The sequence below is a fragment of the Oncorhynchus gorbuscha genome, linkage group LG01, assembly GCF_021184085.1.
Source record: "Oncorhynchus gorbuscha isolate QuinsamMale2020 ecotype Even-year linkage group LG01, OgorEven_v1.0, whole genome shotgun sequence".
In the NCBI taxonomy this organism is placed as follows: domain Eukaryota; kingdom Metazoa; phylum Chordata; class Actinopteri; order Salmoniformes; family Salmonidae; genus Oncorhynchus; species Oncorhynchus gorbuscha.
This window is the reverse complement of record NC_060173.1, coordinates 84,897,474-84,921,316: the sequence shown is the minus strand read 5'-3', so window position 1 is coordinate 84,921,316 and position 23,843 is coordinate 84,897,474. Positions and strand designations below refer to the sequence as shown.

The following is a 23,843-nucleotide window of genomic DNA, read 5'->3' as shown; positions in this document are numbered from 1 at the left end:
AATGGAGGAAAATTATAGCCTTGGTTCCTGTTTCAACAACACTATATCAACATCTGGGAATGACAAGGACAAGGTGGCAAAAAGAGGAACAGACTAGCACCCAGGCTAGCCATGAGATGAAGGAGTAGACATATTGTCTCTGACAGTTGGGAGATAAATGAACTATGATGTTACAAGGATAGATAGAGTCTGAACCTCTCCTCGGAGTCGTATAAGTTCAATGGCGTGTATGTCCTTAAACCTGACACCATTAAATCAAATAGCTAAATCTGAGGAGTAATTTATCCTAACCCAGGTGAATACCCTAATCGAATGAGATTTGGGATAAGACTTTACATTTGGCAAACGGGGAGGGAGAATATTCTCATTGTTTTGCTTCTACTCTGAGGCTACACAGACTTTGTAGCTGTTAGGGTAAAACTGCAGAGCTGGTGAACGACCATTATGTTGAAGTGAATAATGCATTGATGCCACAATGTATGTGTGTGTTAAGTTTTTACATTTTTGGAAATAAACAATGGGATAGATGGATGGACAGATGGAATGGGGTGAGCTGAATAAGATGGAGGAGAGAACAAAGCACAGTCGGACACAGTACTGGACACTCTTAGGAGTCTGTACAGCATTAGCATGTGTCCTTAACCTACCTACAGTGGAGAGTACTGCACACAGGGTACTGCTAATGTCACCTCTACGGTGACATGAACCGAACAGCTGTGTGTGTGTGTGTGTGTGTGTGTGTGTGTGTGTGTGTGTGTGTGTGTGTGTGTGTGTGTGTGTGTGTGTGTGTGTGTGTGTGTCATGGGAAATACAACACCAGGAGTACCATGTATTCTCTCTGGAATAGAATGGTCTCTCCTGCTTTCTCTCCACTCCTTTTTTTCTTATACCTATAACCTTGTGCGCCATGTGTCACATTCTGAGAAAGATATTCTGGGGGATCAAATGGGGACTCTTCTCCGGGGCAAATGTACCATTTTAAAATACAACTGACTAGATCTGAAACACACAACACCAAAGTAAACAAAATATATGGGTGAGGAAGAAAACCAACAACAAAAACCGATCTATGCTCTTTCCGTTTTGTGCTGGATTTCTTTGCTCTGAGCGAGAAAACAGAAACAAAACGGAAACGCTGGGACTGACACCTGGTGAACTCAAGGGTTAATAACAACGCAAATGGAAAAAGAGAAACAGAGTGAAAGAGAATCAGACCAAACCAAAGGAGGCGTTAGCTAGCCACAGATACCATCACTGGTTGTTACTTACATGCAGAGAGGCCATTTTGAGGGGGACAGCGTGAGAGATGGACAGGGTCATAACATGGTTCAGTTACACAACAATACAGTAGTTACTACATATACAGCAATACAACAATACAACACTGCAGCAGCGAAGCGCTGACGCACGGACTACTTTAAATTAGTCACCCAACAGAGTAGGATGAAGTTGCTCATAGACGACGATCTAGGGTCAGTATTGTATTTCTCCCCTTAATGGTTAAGGTTCAGATTTGGGCAGGACATATTGACCTGAGGTCTGTGTCTAAAGGGCAACTTCTACCCAGAGCACCACACTGGCCTCTTGAGGAGGGAAAGTAGGAAAGATGCATCTTTCAAAAATTTGAATGGGCCTGGAGTCATAGGCCTTGTACCATGAACATGGTGCTAGCTATCCACCACATCACTTCTCATCCTCACACTAACTGTACCTGAGGAGAATGACACTACATTAAAAATCAGACTATAGTTCATGCAAAACAAACTATATGAGAGACTCCGATTTGAATGCTTAGAGAGCAAGCACAAAATGTAAAGCAAAATTATAGCATGCTTTGCTGTTACTCAGAGAAGCAATATGAACAGTCACAGTTGGTTCTTTACACATACAGCTTGCATGCATTTCTAGTATCATGCACTTGCATGCATCATACTAGTATCTAGTACAGATGCACAAAGATCATGCCCTCAAAACAGGCTAACCTCTCACCATTACCGGGAGGTTAGAATCTTTTTTGGGGGGAGGGAGTTGATATTTTCTCTTTCTCACTCATTATTCACCATTCATTCATTAAATTATGGTAGCACCCACATTAATGTAAAAGGGTTCAGAAACATATTCTATTCTTTTTTACAACAAAAGTGCCTACAAAATGACAATACATGATTTACCATTCATTTCTATTGGGCACAACATAATCCGAAACATAACCAAAACAAACAGCAAATGAATCTAACACAAGCTTGATGTAGTCATTGCGTGCTAGGAATACAGGACCGAATATTAAAAGGTTTAGCTTCACTGTCCAAATAAATACGTAGGGAAGTTAGTCAAGAGAAGTGGGCTTTATCTAGATCTGGACCTGACACACTCATCCAGGTGTAAGCCTGAGTTGAGTGCCCAGGCTTCACCATCATTTGAAACCCAGTTAAAGGGCAAAGATTGAGCAGTCATGAAACTTAATGTGGGGCAGGCAGGTCAGGGCTGTGTCTATCTGCAACAGACAGTTCATGCTGCCAAATACACCAGTGGCCTGATACTCCTTCCTCTACCCCCCCCCCCATCTCATTCCAGCCAGCTCGGCTCCCATCTTCCCCAGTACCTCCCCTAACCCTCCCTTTCCTTCTCCCAACCCCTCTTAACTCTGCAAGTCCTCTCCATGGCCCTTTCCCTTCCACCCTCCTTCCACCCTCCCTCCCTCCCCCTCTTACTGGTTACTGGTGTCACTTGAGCCACTGCAGTCCTAACACAGACACACATGGCAGTGTCAGTTTCTCCTGCACATTGGCCTTGGCCTGGTCTGTTGAGACAGCCACCTTGCGATCACGGACACCCGAGATCCACAGACACAATGTTTGCTGCCCTCTACATCTCGCACACTGTGTTCAACTATCCATAGGAAACAAGAGGCTGTGGTGGAGACACAAAGTAGGTTTGAGGCATTCAATGTGGGCTACTGTCTTTAATGTGGGGAGTGTCTAAGGCACTTTGGAACACACTCTCAATCACAAATCCTCTCACACACAACCACACATGTATATTCACATGCGAACAAGACATGAATGTGCATGCACGCCACAGGAGGCTGCTGAGGGGAGGACGGCTCATAATAATGGCCGGGACGGGAAAAATCGAATGGCATCAAACACATGGAAACCATATTCAGGTGCCACCAACCTGTGATGCACACGTGCAGCACACACACTTGTACTGTACATGCCAACTTGATAACTGCACACTCACCCTCATATTTAAGCTTGCCCTTGTGCCCTAGCACCAGGTCTCACTGCTATGACTATGTCACTGGAGCCAGCAGAGGTTACACGGTTCTGTTACCTGAATTCCCTGCTCTCCCTGCCCCCAGATTCCCTCCCTCAGACCCGCATGCCACCTTCTCACACACGTGAGACTCTCACAATTCATGCAGTAACAGCTGAGGAACATTTTGAATGGATGCGAGTGAGTATGTACCTTCTTTGTGCTTGGTCAGGTACTTGTGAGAGAGAGAGAGTGTGTGTGTGTACCTGCGTTGTGCTTGGCCAGGTACTTGTCTTTGTACTGCTTCTTCTTCTTGCCAAACCAGGTACAACTGGCCTGCTGCTCCTGCTTAGTCTTCTCCATGGCTATACACGCCACACGCCTGTAAACACGGCAGGAAATACACCCATTAAAACTCAATCATCTGCTCAAACATTCAAGGTTTTCTTTGGGTTCTTCGAGGGTGCATTCTGGGAGCTTAGATCAGGTTCTCTCTAAATATGGGTTATGTGTGTTAAATTACCCTACATCCTAAAAGGCTCTAGCTTGTCAGTTCTGGAGCTTGTTTGTAAGTCTGAATGATTCTCTAGATGGAGATCTGGGTTATATCACGTTGTGTGTCTCCTCACCACTCCTGGAGTTCTGGTGAGGGTATGAGCCCTGCAGTTCCATTTTTGGTGTTCTCCAGTTTGCCCTGCCACCAGTTGTGGTCATCTTTACTGATGATCTGGATGATGTCACCGACCCGGAAGGGAATCCCGGCCTCCTTGCATGGGATGAGGTCATCTCTGGAGGGGTCATACTCAAACTGGGCCCTCACATAGATCTGTGACACACAGACAGGGGTAAGAGGTTAAAGTTCACGACGGAATGGGGTAAATTAGCCACTGATGAGGTAGGGGCGAGGGGGAGGTAGAGAAAAAGAGGGAGGTAGAGAAGGCTAGAGAGAGACAGCGAGAGAGAGCAGTTGTGTTGAGATGGGCATTATTTCCTGTGACGCCCGGTCGCCAGGTTGGAGACCTGGAGACGGAGGAGTGACGTGTGGCTATATAGACTAATGTGTTGCCAGATTGGAGACCTTTCTTTATGGGTAGTTCTACCTCACAGGCGACAAAATATATAAATAGCTGAGTGCTATATATGAGCCTCTCTCTCCGGTTGCCAGGTTGGACACCTGTCCCTATGGCTGTGGGCAGTAGTGTGCTTATGTCGCTGCCTATTCGTATCTCACAGGGGAATAATACAAAACACAAGTTGTGGTATAAATGAGCCTCTCTTTTCTGAGGCAGTATACTGATATACAGTGCCTTCAGAAGGTATTCACACCCCTTGACCTTTTCCACATTTTGTTGTGTTACAGACGGAATTTAAAATAGATTGTGAGATTTTGTGTCACTGGCCGACACCATACCTAATAATGTCAACGTGGAATAATGTTTTTCGAAATATTTACTTAATGAATTAAAAATGAAAAGCTGAAATGTCTCGAGTCAATAAGTATTCAAACCCTTTGTTATGGCAAGACAAAATAAGTTCAGGAGTAAACATTTGCTTAACAGGTCACATAACTTCCATGGACTGTGTGTGCAATAATAGTATTTAACATGATTTTTGAATGACTACCTCATCTCTGTACTCCACACATACACCTGTAAGGTCCCTCAGTCGAGGAGTGAATTTAAAACAGATTCAACCACAAAGACCAGGGAGGTAAAACATAAATAAAATAAAAATCAGACATGGATTATTCCTTTGCGCATGGTGCAGTTATTAATAACACTGTGTATGTTGTATCAGTACACCCAGTCACTACAAAGACACAGGTGTCCTTCCTAACTCAGTTGCCAGAGAGGAAGGAATCCGTTCAGGGATTTTACCATAAGGCCAATGGTGACTTTAAAACAGTTAGAGTTTAATGGCTGTGATAGGTGAAAACTGAGGATGGATCAACAACATTGTAGTTACTCCACAATACTAAACTAATTGACTGAGTGAAAAGAAGGAAGACTGTACATAACTCACATATACCAAACATCCTGTTTGGAACAAGGCACTAAAGTAATAATGCAAAACATTTTGCAAAGCAATTCACTTTTTGTCCTGAATGCAAAATGTTATGTTTGGGTCAAATCCAATCTAACACATTACAGAGTAACACTCTCCATATTTTCAAGCATAGTGGTGGATGCATCATGTTATGGGTATGCTTGTAATCGTTAAAGACTGAGGAGTTTTTCCAGGTAAAAAAAGAAACAGAGCTAAGCACAGGCAAAATCCTAGAGGGAAACCGGATTCAATCTGCTTTCCACCAGACACATTCACCTTGTGGCCAAATCTACACTGGAGTTGCTTACCAAGAAGACAGTGAATGTTCCCGAGTTACATTTTCAAGTAGATTTGATCGAAACTGTATGGCAAGACCTGAAAATGGTTGTCTAGCAATGATCAACAACCAATTTGATGATTTTTGAAAATAATAAATGGCCAAATGTTGTACAATCCAGGTGTGGAAAGCAGAAAGACTCACAGCTGTAAACGCTGCCAAATGTGCTTCTACAAAGTATTGTGAATACTCATGTAAATTAGATATTTATGTATTTAACTTTCAATACATTTGCAAAAATGTCTAAAAACATGTTTTCATTTGTCATTATGGGGTATTGTGTGTAGATTGGTAGGAAATCTATTTAATCCCTTTTGAATTCAGGCTGTAACACAACAAAATGTGAAATAAGTCAAGGGGTATGAATACTGTCCAAAGGCACTGTAAATCGCACAGGGATCGTTAACACAGGGTTGTCTCTTTAGAATTAGCCATAGGCTACTCTTTAGAATTAGCCATAGGCTACTCTTTAGAATTAGCCATAGGTTACTCTTTAGAATTATCCATAGGCTACTCTTTAGAATTAGCCATAGGCTACTCTTTAGAATTAGCCATAGGCTACTCTTTAGAATTAGCCATAGGCTACTCTTTAGAATTAGCCATAGGCTGCTCTTTAGAATTAGCCATAGGCTACTCTTTAGAATTAGCCATAGGCTGCTCTTTAGAATTAGCCATAGGCTGCTCTTTAGAATTAGCCATAGGTTACTCTTTAGAATTAGCCATAGGTTACTCTTTAGAATTAGCCATAGGTTACTCTTTAGAATTAGCCATAGGTTACTCTTTAGAATTAGCCATAGGTTACTCTTTAGGTTACTCTTTAGAATTAGCCATAGGTTACTCTTTAGAATTAGCCATAGGTTACTCTTTAGAATTAGCCATAGGTTACTCTTTAGAATTAGCCATAGGTTACTCTTTAGAATTAGCCATAGGTTACTCTTTAGAATTAGCCATAGGTTACTCTTTAGAATTAGCCATAGGTTACTCTTTAGAATTAGCCATAGGTTACTCTTTAGAATTAGCCATAGGTTACTCTTTAGAATTAGCCATAGGTTACTCTTTAGAATTAGCCATAGGTTACTCTTTAGAATTTAGCCATAGGTTACTCTTTAGAATTAGCCATAGGTTACTCTTTAGAATTAGCCATAGGTTACTCTTTAGAATTAGCCATAGGTTACTCTTTAGAATTAGCCATAGGTTACTCTTTAGAATTAGCCATAGGTTACTCTTTAGAATTAGCCATAGGTTACTCTTTAGAATTAGCCATAGGTTACTCTTTAGAATTAGCCATAGGTTACTCTTTAGAATTAGCCATAGGTTACTCTTTAGAATTAGCCATAGGTTACTCTTTAGAATTAGCCATAGGTTACTCTTTAGAATTAGCCATAGGTTACTCTTTAGAATTAGCCATAGGTTACTCTTTAGAATTAGCCATAGGTTACTCTTTAGAATTAGCCATAGGTTACTCTTTAGAATTAGCCATAGGTTACTCTTTAGAATTAGCCATAGGTTACTCTTTAGAATTAGCCATAGGTTACTCTTTAGAATTAGCCATAGGTTACTCTTTAGAATTAGCCATAGGTTACTCTTTAGAATTAGCCATAGGTTACTCTTTAGAATTAGCCATAGGTTACTCTTTAGAATTAGCCATAGGTTACTCTTTAGAATTAGCCATAGGTTACTCTTTAGAATTAGCCATAGGTTACTCTTTAGAATTAGCCATAGCCATAGGTTACTCTTTAGAATTAGCCATAGGCTACTCTTTAGAATTAGCCATAGGTTACTCTTTAGAATTAGCCATAGGTTACTCTTTAGAATTAGCCATAGGTTACTCTTTAGAATTAGCCATAGGTTACTCTTTAGAATTAGCCATAGGTTACTGTTTAGAATTAGCCATAGGTTACTGTTTAGAATTAGCCATAGGTTACTGTTTAGAATTAGCCATAGGTTACTCTTTAGAATTAGCCATAGGTTACTCTTTAGAATTAGCCATAGGTTACTCTTTAGAATTAGCCATAGGCTACTCTTTAGAATTAGCCATAGGTTACTCTTTAGAATTAGCCATAGGTTACTCTTTAGAATTAGCCATAGGTTACTCTTTAGAATTAGCCATAGGTCTTGTTAAATCACAATCTACATTTTCTGTATCACTGACTGATTTAGCACCTTTACAAACTGACAACCAGTCTTGTGCTACCATTCTTGTCTGATAAAGTAAGTATGTCTGATAAAGTAAGTATGTCTGATAAAGTAAGTATGTCTGATAAAGTAAGTATGTCTGATAAAGTAAGTATGTCTGATAAAATAATGTATGAGGCAATATGTTGATTTCATTCATTTTCTCAGAGAATTGTATGATAATGCATTTTGAATACAGTTTGACTAGACTTTTTACAACAATCCAAACACTATGGTTTTTGCATTGTAGTTTTAGTGGTCTTAGTCTAAGTTAGATTGTTCTGTATGGGATGGTGTTTTGGTTACCAACTATTGCCATTACAGGTCATCTAAAGGGAATATCTATGGTTTAGCCATAGAGATAAACATTTCCTAGGATGTCTGCTGTTTTTATCTCTATGGATTAGCACTATGGAGGCTACATTATATCTTACCTTGATGGACATTTTATCCTTGATTGGAGGTCTGGGTACGACCATCTAGGATGTGAAAGCATCACACACATCATGCAGTAAAATGACTACAGAGTGTCTACACACACAGCATGGTGAGCAGAGCGCGGGGGAGATGGAGACTTAAGCGTTAACTCTACTTTTGTGATGGTGATGGGAGGGGATTGACGTGGATTATGCCACTTCAGTGTTGGAGGTCAATTCAACTTTACTTCAGTTCATTGCGATGAATTGAAGTTTTCATTTCATGAATAGGCTATTGCTGTCGATGACAATTGTACAATTCGCAAATAAAAAGTTCAATTCATGAAATGGAATTGACCCCAACCCTGGTTATGACGACAAGACAGGTCCGTTAGAATGCTTTTTAACACGCATTTCTTCCTGGCTTGATTTGAAAAGATCTGGAATGACTGGATTGGTGAAAGACATGGAAGAGCTTTAACCTATCCAACACGGAGATCAGTGATCTATGTTATGGGTTTTTCAAACAGAATGGTCATAATTGATGATTATATTACATGGTGATGGGCGAGATTATAGGAGGCTTGGGGGGGGGGATCAGTACCCCCCCAATCCCACCTATGCATGCATCTTAGTTATCTGAGTAGAGAATGACTGTGTAATGCTGTTTAATGTGTGACTGCAGTCCAGTGCTGTAACTGCAGCCATGTCTCTGTGAGATAGTGCTACTGTGGGCGGCCTCTACCGGTGGAATCTACACACTGCATGTACGCAATGTCACTATCCTTGGTTAGGTTCAGCCTTATTAGATTAAGCTAAAGTCAAGTTATTTGTTGGGTTTCCGTTGGTTTATGGGTTTAGGATGGGTGTTTGACAGTGATGGTGTTTCTTTTGGTTTGGGGTTCACAAAGATGACAATAGAGGGTGATGGAGGGTTATGACCACTGTTTTAACAATGCCTCTGTCCTTAGTTTACAGCTAGGATTGCCCTTACTAACTGGGTATATACTCTTGAGTTACACAGTTACAGTTAGTCACCAGCTATCGTCCTATAGGCCCACAGGGTGAGCAGACTTAAATGCCAAACCAGCATGTACTATATCTACTAGCCATCAACAATAATCATAGACACCTTGATAAGTAGAGTCAGGAGTGTTATTGCTGGGCTGGAACAAAAGCCTGTACTACCCTATAGCCATCAAGGACCAGGGCTGGTGATCACCAGTCTACTAAGTGATCTGATTTTGGGATGCCCAATCACAATCTGTTAACTCTTAAGGGGAGGATCTGGGTGTTGGTGACATGCCACTGAGTCCCTGGGCTAGGCAGGGGAGCTGGGGAGCGAGAGGAACCAGGGTGGGGGGGGGGGGGGGGACTCACTCCTCCATGCGACTATATTATGATTTAATTGGAAGATAAAAAAATATCTAGGAGAATATGAACAGAATGTGAATAGAATATGAGATGATTTAGGAAAGAATAGCTGTATTTCAATATTTTCATTTACAGTCAGGTCCAAAATTATTTGCACCATTTGAAAAAAGTATCAAATTAACAATACAAATACTGATCTATATTATGTATGCAAAAAAAGGGACAATTATATTATAAAATTGCTCAGATAAAGAGATTTGTTTTACAAGTAATACAAAAAAATATTATCACCCATTTTCAATGAGACTGGAGAACACATTGGCAGGGACCATTCCTCCAATCACAGGTTATTGATCTTGCTGGAAGATCTACTTGCGGCAAAGTTTCAGCTTCCTAGCAGAGACAACCAGGTTTGTGGCTAAGTTCATGATGTCATTGACCTTAACAAGGGCCCCATGACCAGTGGAGCAAAATAACCCCATAACATAATAATAATAATAATAAATGCCATTTATCAAATTCTTTTGACGCCAAACCCACTATTGGTTATGCGTGACCAAAGAGCTGTATTTTCATGTAATCTGACCATAGCACCGGCTCCAATCCAAGTGCCAATGTCGTTTAACAAACGACAGTTTACATTTGTTGGTTGCTCACAATAAAGGCATTTTGTTCTGGCAACCAAAGAGCCTATTGGCATAGAGGTGGCATCTAATTGTAGATTTGGAGACTTGGTGACCCGAAGATGTTACTAAGTGCTCTAATTCTCCAGCTATGGCCCTTGAACTGTTCTTTGCCTCGCAAACCATATTCCTCACTGTGGAGATAAGATAAACATGCGTCCAATACCAGGCAAGTTTACCCCTGTCCCAGTGGTTTTAAACTTCTTAATTGTTGCCATAATAATGGTAAGTGGTATTTGTTTTTTAGCAATTGTTTGTACCCATTGCCTGATTTATGAAGGTCAACAACCATTTGTCTCTGTTTTTTTTGCCTTTTCCCATGGTGATGGATGAAAAGGGGATTTTACATGCATGTTACCTCATTTTTATACCCCAGTGACACAAGAAGCCATGGAAGGACATTATACAGTTCCATAAACTGAGATTCATTCAAACTTGAGGGGTTCCAATAATTTTGACACCTAAATTTTGAGGGAAAAAAATTACCTTGAGCAATTGTATTAGTATTTAATGATATTATATATATTTTGTAGCGTACAATATAGCTCAGCATTGTATTATTTATGGTCACGGCAAATAGCTGTATTTGCCATACGACCAGTGAATTAAGTGCCACATTTTAATGTTATTTAACAAAGATTTTTGCTAATCTTTATCAAAGGTGACAATAATTATGGACCTGACAGTATATTTGAAGTCTAGTTTCATTGAAATATATCAGCCTTTCCAGACAGAACATTTTCTCTACCACAGGGGAGTTCAACTCAGAGTTATGGGACCAGGTGGAATCTTTCAAAATCTTAATAAAAACTCGGCAAAAAGCATCGGATTGAATCAATTTGAATTCAGTCTGTGCTCTTTTTAGGTCACACATGTTTGAGCAGCTGGAGCAGATTCGGAGTCTAATGTGTTTTGGATTGAGGCCAATATCCAGTAGTCTTCGGGTGAGGTCATAGCTTACAGTAGTTCTACATACTTTCCACTATCCAGTCTAACAGACACTATTCTTAAAAAATATATATTGGGGGGTATTTGATTGTTTTACAGACAGTGAAAGTTGGAATGTAGACAGATACAGAGGGAGACAGAGAAAGGGCTTAGACGGGATTCGTACCCATGTCGCCGGGTGTGTGTATATATATATATATATATGGTCCAGAGTCTGGTGGGCTAACCACTAAGCCAGACTCCGACACAGCAGGCACTATCCTGCTCTAAACACATGCAGGAACAGCTTGGAGATCTGGAGCCACAGAATATGAACAACATTGTAAGTGAACGGAGTGTACTCATATGGGTTGATCTGGGCAATTAGTCAATGGAGGGCGGCATGTGAACTCGCAAGCACACTGCGCGTGTGCACAAATGCTTACTTACTCACACGACACACACACACGTCACACACACGCGTCACACACACACGTCACACACACACACAGGTGTAGAAGTTAAATGTTAGGGAAGGGATGGAGGGGTTGTGAGTTACAGTTCAGTGTGTGTGTGTGTGAGTGTGTGTTTGTTTTACGGGGTAGAGAGCACTGGTATTCACCTGTCGACCTTTGGGTTGGATGGTAGACGGCAGATCCTGTAGAGAAAAGCCCACCAGTGACAGAGAGAGAGTTTACACCAGAGACAGGCATGTAGACAACCATAACACTGTATACGGAACACAACACACATACAGACATAAATATTCCCTCCACTCCTGTCAACGTTTTAAAGAGAGAGAGAGGGTACAGTCAAACAGAGTTGCACTTTAATGAGTGTTCGAGAAGAGCATCGGCAGTCTCTCTCTCTCACACTCAAAGAGAGAGGAAGCAGAAAGCAAGCAAAGCAGCTTCAATACCCAAGGTGTACAGCTAGTAGGTAGGTAGGTAAGTTCATAGTTAGATGGGTAAGAGGTAGGTTCGTAAGTAGGTAGGTATGTAAGAAGTAGGTAAGAGGTAGGTTCATAAATAGGTAGGTAAGTAAGAAGTACGGGGTAGGTAGGCAAGTACGTGAGTGAGTAGGTAGTTAGGTAAGTAGGTCTAGCAGTGGATAAGGTTGGAGGTAGTTGTATAGGAACAGAGTTGTAAAGGACCGGAGCCTTTTCTGTGACTGACTGAGGATTCCCAGCTCCTCTGCATACTAAAAGGATGCCAGCAGAAAGGCACAGCACACAGCAGCATTTTTACAGCACATGGCAGCGTTTTACAGCACACCAATTTGTAAACAGAGATATCGGAAATGTGGTCATAGTCAAAGGTTGGTCTGAACAACCAGCATCATAACTTAATGTGATATACAACTGAAAAGAAAAATACATAAAATATGGGAGAGGGGTTTCAAACTGAAAAAAGATATACAGGACAATGATAATAGACAACAGCTGGGGGAAGAGAGTGAAAGGTCTGGGTCGGTCGACTTGAGGGAGAAGGGGACAGTTTCGGTGTTTGCTTGGGTGTTTAGGGGTGGGGGTCCTTACCAAGATAGAACTGTTAACACTGGAGTGGCCAGTGCCATTGGCAGGGGATTGCCTGGAGGTGGAGGGGGACTCTCTCTGTAACAAGACACACAGGTCAGACACACACTCACAAACTTAAGCACACAAACGCGTGTGCACGTGCGCGCACAGGGGCTACATGCACCCATTATTTTAGAGGGGACAATAAGGGGAGGGGGGTCCAGATTTAGCAGGTATATTTCTCTACATAGGTCATCTCTTGACCTGTTCAATTGTCACGTTAATGATGTACACTGATTCTTTAAGAACTGTTATGCCTTAGGAGTTTCAAATAAACTTAACATATTTGACACATGCTTCATAAATAACAGGTGTAGTAGACTAAATGATGCATGTCTATGGTGCATGTACTATGTAGGCACCTGAGCTGAACCATGAGGAAGACTCGGCATCAACCAACCCACTACCACAATCAGACCTGGGGGGGATGTAACCTGATACTCAAAGTACAACTTTGAATATCAAAAATCAAATGATTTTGGCATTGTAAAAGTGATTGCTGTCCTCGTTGTGAAATTATCAAGCCAAACTACCAAGACTATTGCTGATGGTGAACCGGAACTCGACTAATAAAGCCTAATATCACGCTAGCCATTTTAGTATTTGAATGCTGAAGTTGTCATGCAGATGTGCAACATCGGGAACAGCTCGTTGGTCAGCGTGCGAAGCTGGGCACAGTGAGCAGTTTGACTAGGCTACTGATATTGCCTCATGTTGTTTGGCATGCAAAATGACTTGTGGAACAATGACTGTCAACAAATGCATTTTGACACTGAAGGAGAGAGGACGCATCAGTTGTTACAAAAGATGGTGTTTTCATAAGGTAAAAATAATGTAATATTTGTGCACCGACAATTCATAACGTTTGAATAGATTTTCTGACCGATGCTCCACTTGGATCGGTCTGGCGTCCACGGACCGTAGCACTTTTCTCTTAAACATTTGAAAATGGAGACCAATGTGTATCAATAAATCTTTACATCCTACCACACTGGTATAGGGTGTCATAACCCAAGAAGTAAAGCCATTTTCCAGCAGGCATGCCAGCTAAGAAAGCTAGACAAGCTACTCTAACTTGGGATAGGGCTGTGGCAGTCATGACATTTTGCCAGACGTTTGTCGTCACATAAAGGCGTGTCTCACAGTAATGGACCTTTAATTAACATAAACGGGTTTAGCATCTCCAGAGCTCCATGGATACAAGCCGCTGATGCACGCCTTTGGGACATCTACATTAAAAGTCTAATAAAATCAGTTTAATTTACACAGTCACAATAAATCCATGATGTGTTTTAGTCAGGTCTTAAGAAACTGTATGATATGAAGATAATTTATTCCAGAAGAACAGAATATAAGTTGGCCTACTGTAGGCCCATGTTACTCGTCTCCATGCTATTATTACACCTTTATGTCAACAAGGAACACAGACTGAGACCAAGTTCTCTTTTACAGCTGGGCCCTGCATATTCCTGTTTACACGTACAGTTTAGGTACAATGATTAAGAAACTATAGAAGACAAACAAAACCATCACAGATAACACAAAAAAATACAGCAACAGATTGTTACATTTACACAGTGGAATAACCTGTTAGTGGAATAACCTAACAGGTAATTCCCCTAACAGCACAATAACTTGCATTACCAGAAAAAGTTACAAGAAATACAAAAATAGAAATCCTCCAATAAATGTTTAAAATGGGCGACAAGAGTCTCATGTTTAAGTTTAGTCTGCAGGCTATTCCATAGGCAAGTAGCGTAACAGGAAAAGGCAGCCATACCCAACTCTGTGGAAACCACATGGGCCTAGGCTTGTTCATTTAGTTGACAAGATAAGTCCCATGCCATTAATTTGATTATATCTGATTTTAGTAAGAAGAATATAATTGAATTTAGCTGAATAAAAGTTTTTGAAATATTTTTTTTAAGCGAGTGCACATATGAAGTGGCTATGTTGAGCATAAAAGTGATCATTTGAAACAGGTCCTATATGCTAGATTGAGTTTTTTAGCAACTTTATTTGTGAATCATACAAATCTTAGAAAGTCTTAGAAAATCAAAACATATACAGTGCATTCTGAAAGTATTCAGACCCCTTCCCCTTTTCCACATTTTGTCACGCTACAACCTAATTCTAAAATGGATTAAATAGATTAATTTTATTTTCTAAAAAACTGTTTTTGCTTTGTCATTATGGGGTATTGTGTTTAGATTAATGAGGGAAAAAAACCTATTGAATACATTTTAGAATAAGGCTGTAACGTAACAAAGCGTGGATAAAGTCCAGGGGTCGGAATACTTTCTGAAGGCTCTGTATAAATATAATACTTGTTTCACTCCACGCATCAACCACTGTTTGAGGAGCATGCGCTCGCTGTCCGACTGTGTGCCATGGGCTCTCCAACCTTGCTCCTTCAGCTACCCGAGTGGGCTCCCGAGTGGCCCAGTGGTCTAAGGCACTGAATCTCAGTGCTAGAGGCGTCACTACAGACCCAGATTCGATTCCAGGCTGTATCACAATCGGCAGTGATTGGGAGTCCCATACGGCGGCGCACAATTGGCCCAGCATCGTCCGGGTTTGGGCTTAACCAAGGTAGGCCGTAATTGTAAATAATAATTTGTTATTAACTGACTTGCCTAGTTAAATAAAGGTTAAATAAATAAAACAAATTGGGAAACCAGGTTAAATCTGTGCGGTAACATCAATAGTAACATGTAACAACAAAACATATTTCACTACACTGTTGACAGCCCCTCTGCACGCTCCAGAAAGGAGTAAAGGAGAGAGAGGAGATGGAAACGCATGGTGGTGATAGTCTGTATAGCTGAATGTAATGTGTCACTCACTTAATTCTGAAAATACAAAAAAATGTCCTATTACTAGGCTATTCAAAATCAAATACAAATGTACTATAATTGTAGGCTAACTGTAAGCCGCCCTGCACAATCAATGAACCAACAGCATCGCCTAGGGCTAAACGTTCTCTCCCAGACTCATGGACAGACATTTTGTAGCATAGCATATTCATTTTATTTGATTTAACTAGGCAAGTCAGTTAAGAACAAATTCTTATTTACAATGACGACCTACCCCGGAGGACGCTGGGCCAATTGTGCACCGCCCTTTGGGACTCCCAATCATGGCCGGATGTGACAAAGCATAAGATAACCAGTCCATCCAGTATGAATAATTATACAACCCCACACTCAACCGTCGATTACTCAAATTTGTTTAATTTTTAAGTATAGGCTAGACCAATTATGTACCACATCTTAAATATATTTTGTTTTATGTTTTTATGCCATGCCTAATATGCGGTAGTATGCTCTGTATTGTATAACAGCAAAATCACAATTTTAAATCTGTTTTTTTGGGAGGGGGGGGGCTCGGGCTCATAAGCGATTTGAATGAGTCATCATCATCCCCTTAGAAAGCTCAGTCCATTTCGTTGTGTTAGGCTTTGAAAAAACATCCACAACCACTATGTTTTACACTGTTTCAACCTGCTGCTGAAGTTCTTAAATTTTATCATCACAGTGAGGTGAGTTTTAAAAGTATGATATGCCTACTGTTTTGATAAGTGTTTGATGTGATTTTCAATGGCATTTGCATTGATGTCAGAGTGTTTCGAGGAAGAATAGAGCCCTGAGTAGCAGGCCATTAAGAGCTGATGGTAGTTAGCTAGTTACAAAGGTATGTCCAGAGGATATAAAAGGAGATTACATCATGTGGAATTGTTCTGCGGTCATGACTCATGACTGCCGGTGTGGTAATAGTCACAGCACTAGGAGGGTACTCTGCTTGCCTGGTCTTGTAGTCAGTGTGCTCCCTCCGCAAACCAACTTTTTCTCAAAAATTATGATAAAACTTAGCCTTAAAATAGAATTTAGTAATTCATTTTATGTCTGAAAAATGTAAAAACAGGACAAATCTGAGGGAGCACGTGCCCTTGTGCCCCCTATGGGCACGAGGCCTCTGCGCGCACATTTCGTAAATATACGACCGACACACACAGACAGACACACACACACACACAGACAGACACACAGACACCAAAGCCACCATAACATAACTGTTGCTATTTCAGGAGAGGAGTCTGGGGTCAAAAGTACTACACATCGACAACAGCCTTACATTAGAGATGGGGTTACACATCATCTAGTTAACATCTAGTAACACCAATACAATAAAAATCACATTTCACACTCCACAATAAACAAGTCCAAATTACCATCATCAATGTCTTCAATGAGCTCATAGGATGTGCAATCAAATCAACATGATTATCCTACTTACTAATCGTAATAGCAATGATCCCTGCACATCCCTATCTCGCCACAGAGGGGCAGTAGACTCACAAAGACTGGCTCATCAAGGTCAGGCTGGAATGTTATTTGCCAGGCTAAATCATCACTAGCTCCCACTTGGCATTACAGAGTATCAACAGGGAATTCTGGTCTCTGTGTGACTGACTGGCCAGCGGTGCGGGGTCTGTGTGTGTGCGTGGTTGGTGCAAGATCACAGAGTTCCAGGGTTCAGGGTGGGGGGCATTATGGGGAGTTCCGGTATCTTGGTTGTGAAATTGGTGTGCAGCAGGTCTGACCCAGCCTTGAGCAGAACACAGTAGAGCACACAGAACCTCACCCGAGAGAAAGCGTTAACACACACACACACAGCCACCAGGCAGGCGGTTGGTTAGTCAACTTGTCAGGAATTTAAACATTCACAACATCAACAGAGGATGTGGGTAAAGAGAGAAGGGAGGGGGAAATGGCGGTGCGTTACCTCACAGGAGGATCCTTGTGTCCGGTAGCTTGGCACTATCTTAAAGGTGATGCTGCCTCGCATCTCTTTCTGTGGACACAAACATACATACTCAGCATTTAAGTACACAGGCACGCAGCACACACACACACACACACGTACATACACAATGTCCACTCACCAACATCCTCTGGAGTTGCTCTACGGTCTGGTTGGCCACACTGATGCTGTTGATCTCTCGGATCTCATCTCCTACATGCAGTGTTCCTACAACACACACAGCAGACAATCTTTGTTACAGTTTGTCCTTATTGCAGTATTCATTATGAGTCTCAGAGTGCTGATCTAGGATCAGGTTCCCACTGTCCATATATTCTTATCTAAAAAGGCAGAACTGATCCTAGATCAGCACTCCTACATGGACTCTGAATACAGTCGTGGCCAAATGTTTTGAGAATGACACATATTAATTTTCAAAGTCTGCTGCCTCAGTGTGTATGATGGCTAGGGGAACAAACATCGATATTTTGGATCCATGGCCAGGAAACTCCCCAGACCTTAATCCCATTGAGAACTGATGGCCAATCCTCAAGAGACGGGTGGACAAACAAAAACCCACAAATTCTGACAAACTCCAAGCATCGATTATGCAAGAATGGGCTGCCATCAGTCAGGATGTGGCACCACCAACATGCCAGGGCGGATTGCAGAGGTCTTGAAAAAGAAGGGCCAACACTGCAAATATTGACTCTTTGTATCAACTTCATGTAATTTTCAACCAAAGCCTTTGACACTTATGAAATGCTTGTAATTATACTTCAGTATTCCATAGTAACATCTGACAAAAATATCTAAAGACACTGAAGCAGCAGACTTTGTGAAAATTAATATTTGTGTCATTCTCAAAACTTTTGGCCACGACTGGGATCAGTTCTGCCTTTTTAGATAAGAATATACGGATATTTCAGCTTTTTATTTTTAACAAATTTGAAAAAATGTCTAAACGTGTTTTGGCTTTGTAGTTATGGAATATTGTGTGTAGAATGATGACGGAATAAAACAATTTAATCAAATTTAGAATAAGACTAATGTAGTAAAATGTGGAAAAAGTCAAGTGGTCTGAATACTTCCCGAATGCACAGTAGGCCCAGATTTCACAAAGTCTGGAGAAGTGTTTGACTGCTCAAGAGCCACATTAGTATGATCTAGCAATCTACAGAGACCGCCATGACGATGACCTGGAACAACTCCAGTGACACTACTTCCAACTAACCCTCTGTGATATGTGGACAGGGGCACAGTGTCCAAGGTGTCATGTCTGACGACATGTTTCTATTTTTTTGTACAGAGCTGATAATGAACCCACACTAACTCTCGTCTGTAGGTCTAGAGACCCGGAGGGGTTAACTGCCTTGCTCTAAGCGAGTGTTTGATACAGACGTGGCTTGTTTCCTGTGTATAACGTGTTTGTGAGGTACAGTTGACGTCGGTAGTTTACATATAGGTTGGTGTCAATAAAACTCGTTTTTCAACCACTCCACAAATTTTTTGTTATATCCTTCCCGTTTGGCCCTGTCCGGGGGTATCATCGGATTGGTCCACAGTGTCTCCTGACCCCTCCTGTCTCAGCCTCCAGTTTTTATGATGCAGTAGTTTGTGTGTCGGGGGCTCGGGTCAGTTTGTTATATCTGGAGTACTTCTCCTGTCTTTTCTGGTGTCCTGTGTGAATTTAAGTATGCTCTCTCTAATTCTCTCTCTCTCTCTCGGAGGACCTGATCCCTAGAACCATGCCTCAGGACTTCCTGGCATGATGACTCTTTGCTGTCCCCAGTCCACCTGGCCGTGCTGCTGCTCAAGTTTCAACTGTTCTGTCTGCGGCTATGGAATCCTGACCTGTTCACCGGACGTGCTACCTGTCCCAGACCTGCTGTTTTCAACTCTCTAGAGACAGCAGGAGTGGTAGAGGTACTCTTAATGATCGGCTATGAAAAGCAAACTGACATTTACTCCTGAGGTGCTGACTTGCTGCACCCTCGACAACTACTGTGATTATTATTATTTGACCATGCTGGTCATTTATGAATATTTGAGCATCTTGGCCACGTTCTGTTATAATCTCCACCCGGCACAGCCAGAAGAGGACTGGCCACCCCTCATAGCCTGGATCCTCTCTAGGTTTCTTCTTAGGTTCTGGCCTTTCTAGGGAGTTTTTCCTAGCCAACATGCTTCCACACCTGCATTGCTTGCTGTTTGGGGTTTCAGGCTGGGTTTCTGTACAGCACTTTGAGATATCAGCTGATGTACAAAGGGCTATATAAATAAATTTGATTTGATTTGAGTTTTGGCAAGTCGGTTAGGACATCTACTTTGTGCATGACACAGACAGATTATTTAATTTATAATTCACTGTATCACAATTCCAGTGGGTCAGAAGTTTACATACAGTAAGTTGACTGTGCCTTTAAACAGCTAGGAAAATTCCAGAAAATTATGTCATGGCTTTAGAAGCTTCTGATAGGCTAATTGATAATTTGAGTCAATTGGAGGTGTACCTATGGATGTGTTGCAAAGCCTACCTTCAAACACAGTGCCTCTTTGCTCGACATCATGGGAAAATAAAAAGATATCGGCCAAGACATCAGAAAAAAAAATGTAGACCACAAGTCTGGTTCATCCTTGGAAGCAATTTCCAAACGCCTGAAGGTACCACGTTCATCTTACAAACAATAGTACGCAAGTATAAACACCATGGGACCATGCTGCCGTCATACCGCTCAGGACGGAGACGCTTTCTGTCTCCTAGAGATGAACGTACTTTGGTGCAAAAAGTGCAAATCAATCCCAGAACAGCAGCAAAAGACCTTGTGAAGACGCTGGAGGAAACAGGTACAAAAGTGTCTATATCTACAGTAAAACGAGTCCTATATCGACATAACCTGAAAGGCCACTCAGCAAGGAAGAAGCCACTGCTCCAAAGCCGCCATTAAAAAGCCAGGCTACGGTTTGGAACTGCACATGGGGACAAAGATCATACTTTTTGGAGAAATGTCCTCTGCTTTGATGAAACAAAAATAGAAATGTTTGGCCATAATGAGCATCATTATGTTTGGAGGAAAAAGGGGAAGCTTGCAAGCCGAAGAACACCATCCCAACAGTGAAGCACGGGGGTGGCAGCATCATGTCGTGGGGGTGCTTTGCTGCAGGAGGGACTGGTGCAATTCACAAAATAGATGGCATCCTGAGGAAGTAAAATTATGTGGATACATTGAAGCAACATCTCAAGACATCAGCCAGGAAGTTAAAGCTTGGTCGAAAATGGGTCTTCCAAATGGACAATGACCCCAAGCATCCTTACAAAGTTGTGGCAAAATGGCTTAAGGACAGAAAAGTCAAGGTATTGGAGTGGCCATCACAAAGCCCTGACCTTAATCCTATAGAACATTTGTGGGCAGAACTGAAAAAGTGTGTTTGAGCAAGGAGCCCTATAAACCTGACTCGGTTACAGCAGCTCTGTCAGGAGGATTGGGCCAAAATTCTCCCAACTTATTGTGGGAAGCGTGTGGAAGGCTACAGAAACATTTGACCCAAGTTAAATAATTTAAAGGCACCGATACCAAATACTAATTGAGTGTATATAAACTTCTGACCCACTGGGAGTGTGATAAAATAATTAAAAGCTGAAATAAATCACTACTATTATTCTGACATTTCACATTCTTAAAATAAAGTGGTGATCCTAACTGACCTAAGACAGGGAATTTTTACTAGGATTAAACGTCAGGAATTGTGAAAAACTGAGTGTAAATGTATTTGGCTGAGATGTATGTAAACTTCCAACTTCAACTGTATGTGTGTGTGAGGTAGACTGGTGCTAATGCTTCAGTATTGGGACAATGCAATGTATAGCTGGGCGATATGGACAAAAAAAAAACGTATCACAATAAATTGACTGAATTATCGCGATAACGGTACGTTTATAACATTAATGTGCACCACAGTTGTTTTTTATATCACCCTTAAATCTACTACTTTGAATGTTGTAGCTATTGTGAACCAACCCGAGGGGCGGGAATTAATGGGAGTCAGAGGGGTGTAGGGAATCCTGGCCGACATCACAGGACTCCCCAAACACACACCTTACTAAAAAAAGGAACAGGGCAATTGCGCACGGACAGAAGGGAAAGAAGGGAGACGCGGGAGGAGAGAAACACATGGACAAAGAAACACGGAGGAATATAAACAAGAAAAAGAAACGAGGACGACATTGAGAGACAAAGAACGGATTAAGAGACGAATAACATGCATGAATAATGCCCGTAGCGAAGAGCCAACGCCTAGCCTAGCCACAAAAGAGTATTTTAATTTGTTATCTAAAGACTCTTTGGTATATAAGTGAAGTGCTCTAAACCAAGCTAGGATTTTGTTTCCCCTTTCTTGAACCAGCCGAGTGCCATTCTGTGAACAGTAAATATATGAACCGGCCCGAGTGCCATTCTGTGAACAGTAAATATATGAATCGGCCCGAGTGCCATTCTGTGAACAGTAAATATATGAATCGGCCCGAGTGCCATTCTGTGAACAGTAAATATATGAACCGGCCCGAGTGCCATTCTGTGAACAGTAAATATATGAACCGGCCCGAGTGCCATTCTGTGAACAGTAAATATATGAACCGGCCCGAGTGCCATTCTGTGAACAGTAAATATATGAACCGGCCCGAGTGCCATTCTGTGAACAGTAAATATATGAACCGGCCCGAGTGCCATTCTGTGAACAGTAAATATATGAACCGGCCCGAGTGCCATTCTGTGAACAGTAAATATATAATTTCTACAACTTAAAAAAGACGACTCTTCCTCTGCTTACGGCACACCTCGCTACTGCATAGATCGGAACTTCTCTGGACTGATCACACTATCAATTGTCCCATTAACAATCCCCATATTAGCAACCTTATTTCATGTAAACACATTCCTCTAGTAGGGCCCTAAAGGCTATTTATCGTGGTGAACGATATCAGCGAAATGTTCACGATAAGTGGTCATTTGTGTCCATTATTTTCGGTTTACCGTCCCAGCTCTAACGTAATGTCCAGATATCCCCTGCTACGTGCACATATTGGGGAGACTTTCTGAACCGTGTGTGTGATAATATGCAGTAATAATTTATAATAGTATAGTCTGATAACCAGTAATAGCTGCTAGTGTAATAGAAAGAGATGGCTCGCTACCTTGTCTGTGGATCATTCCTCCGTGCATTATCCTGGCTACGATACAGTGGTTCAGATCGTTCATCTTCAGCGTGATGCCCTGGAGAGAGAGGACAGGGGTCAGAGGTCAGCAAACATCGAGGTCATGGAAAGGTCGTATAGGGTTAAGCTCAGGTTCAGGGACTGAGGCGCTAGGCTGATCTCACACAGACAGGGAAGAGAAGGGAGAAAAAGCTAGAGTCGATAGAATGTGTGTGTAAGAACAGACGGTGTATGACTATGCTTGTGGGACTGCTGTGCGGGATAATAAATACAGTCAGCTTTTGAGCGTGTAATTGCAGTGTCTAAGGTTGCAAAGCTACCGGTAATTTACCAAAGTTACCAGAATCTTCGGTAATGAACAGAAAATCTATTGTAATATGGTAACTTTGGTCATTTGTACTTGAATAACTTAAAGGTTTTCATATAAAGTATTACTTGTTTATAGATGTGTTCATATTGTCCATAGGTTTAGCAGAGTTGTGGACTCAAGTCACAATTTGATGATTGAGACTCGACTTGATAGAAAATAATTTGAGAATTGACTAGGACTTGGAGCCTCAAGACTCGACTTTGACTTGAAATTGTCTGGCCATATTTTGTAATGTTTTGTCACTCATTTTGTGGCACAGAATCCGTGGATTACTCTCCACGCAGCCAGAGATAGTAGTCTCAAAATCACCCGTGCCAAAAAATGTGTAATTCAACAACAGATTGGCTAGCGAAACGCACACTTGGCCCTCTCATTGCAAATTGTCAATCAACACAGGTCAGGTAAGCTAGCGAACAGATTCCTGATTTGCTGTACACACAGACACACAAAAGTTTGGGGTCACTTAAAAATGTCCTTGTTTTTGAAAGAAAAGCACATTTTTTGTGCATTAAAATAACAAAATTAATCAGAAACACAGTGTAGACATTGTTAATGTTGAAAATGACTATTGTAGCTGGAAACAGCTGATAATTTTTTTTATAGAATATCTATATAGGCGTACAGAGGCCCATTATCAGCAATCATCACTCCTGTGTTCCAGTGGCA

At 41.4% G+C, this 23,843-nt stretch overlaps 1 protein-coding gene across 20 annotated transcripts in view; it reads right to left on the bottom strand.

The window, feature by feature from the left end:
* Window positions 1–23,843, bottom strand: part of caska (calcium/calmodulin-dependent serine protein kinase a) — a 208,996-nt gene that overhangs the window by 4,406 nt on the left and 180,747 nt on the right. For 10 of the 20 annotated variants that reach the window (XM_046363152.1, XM_046363205.1, XM_046363136.1 and 7 more), the window contains 8 exons: window positions 22,787–22,865; window positions 17,738–17,823; window positions 17,578–17,646; window positions 12,754–12,828; window positions 11,839–11,874; window positions 8,251–8,295; window positions 3,888–4,084; window positions 3,525–3,640 (listed from right to left, as the gene is read on the bottom strand). In XM_046363152.1, coding sequence (XP_046219108.1) covers window positions 3,525–3,640; window positions 3,888–4,084; window positions 8,251–8,295; window positions 11,839–11,874; window positions 12,754–12,828; window positions 17,578–17,646; window positions 17,738–17,823; window positions 22,787–22,865 — 703 coding nt within the window. The remainder of the gene's footprint in view (window positions 1–3,524; window positions 3,641–3,887; window positions 4,085–8,250; window positions 8,296–11,838; window positions 11,875–12,753; window positions 12,829–17,577; window positions 17,647–17,737; window positions 17,824–22,786; window positions 22,866–23,843) is intronic. The other 10 variants (XM_046363184.1, XM_046363263.1, XM_046363241.1 and 7 more) reach the window with 3 other exon arrangements.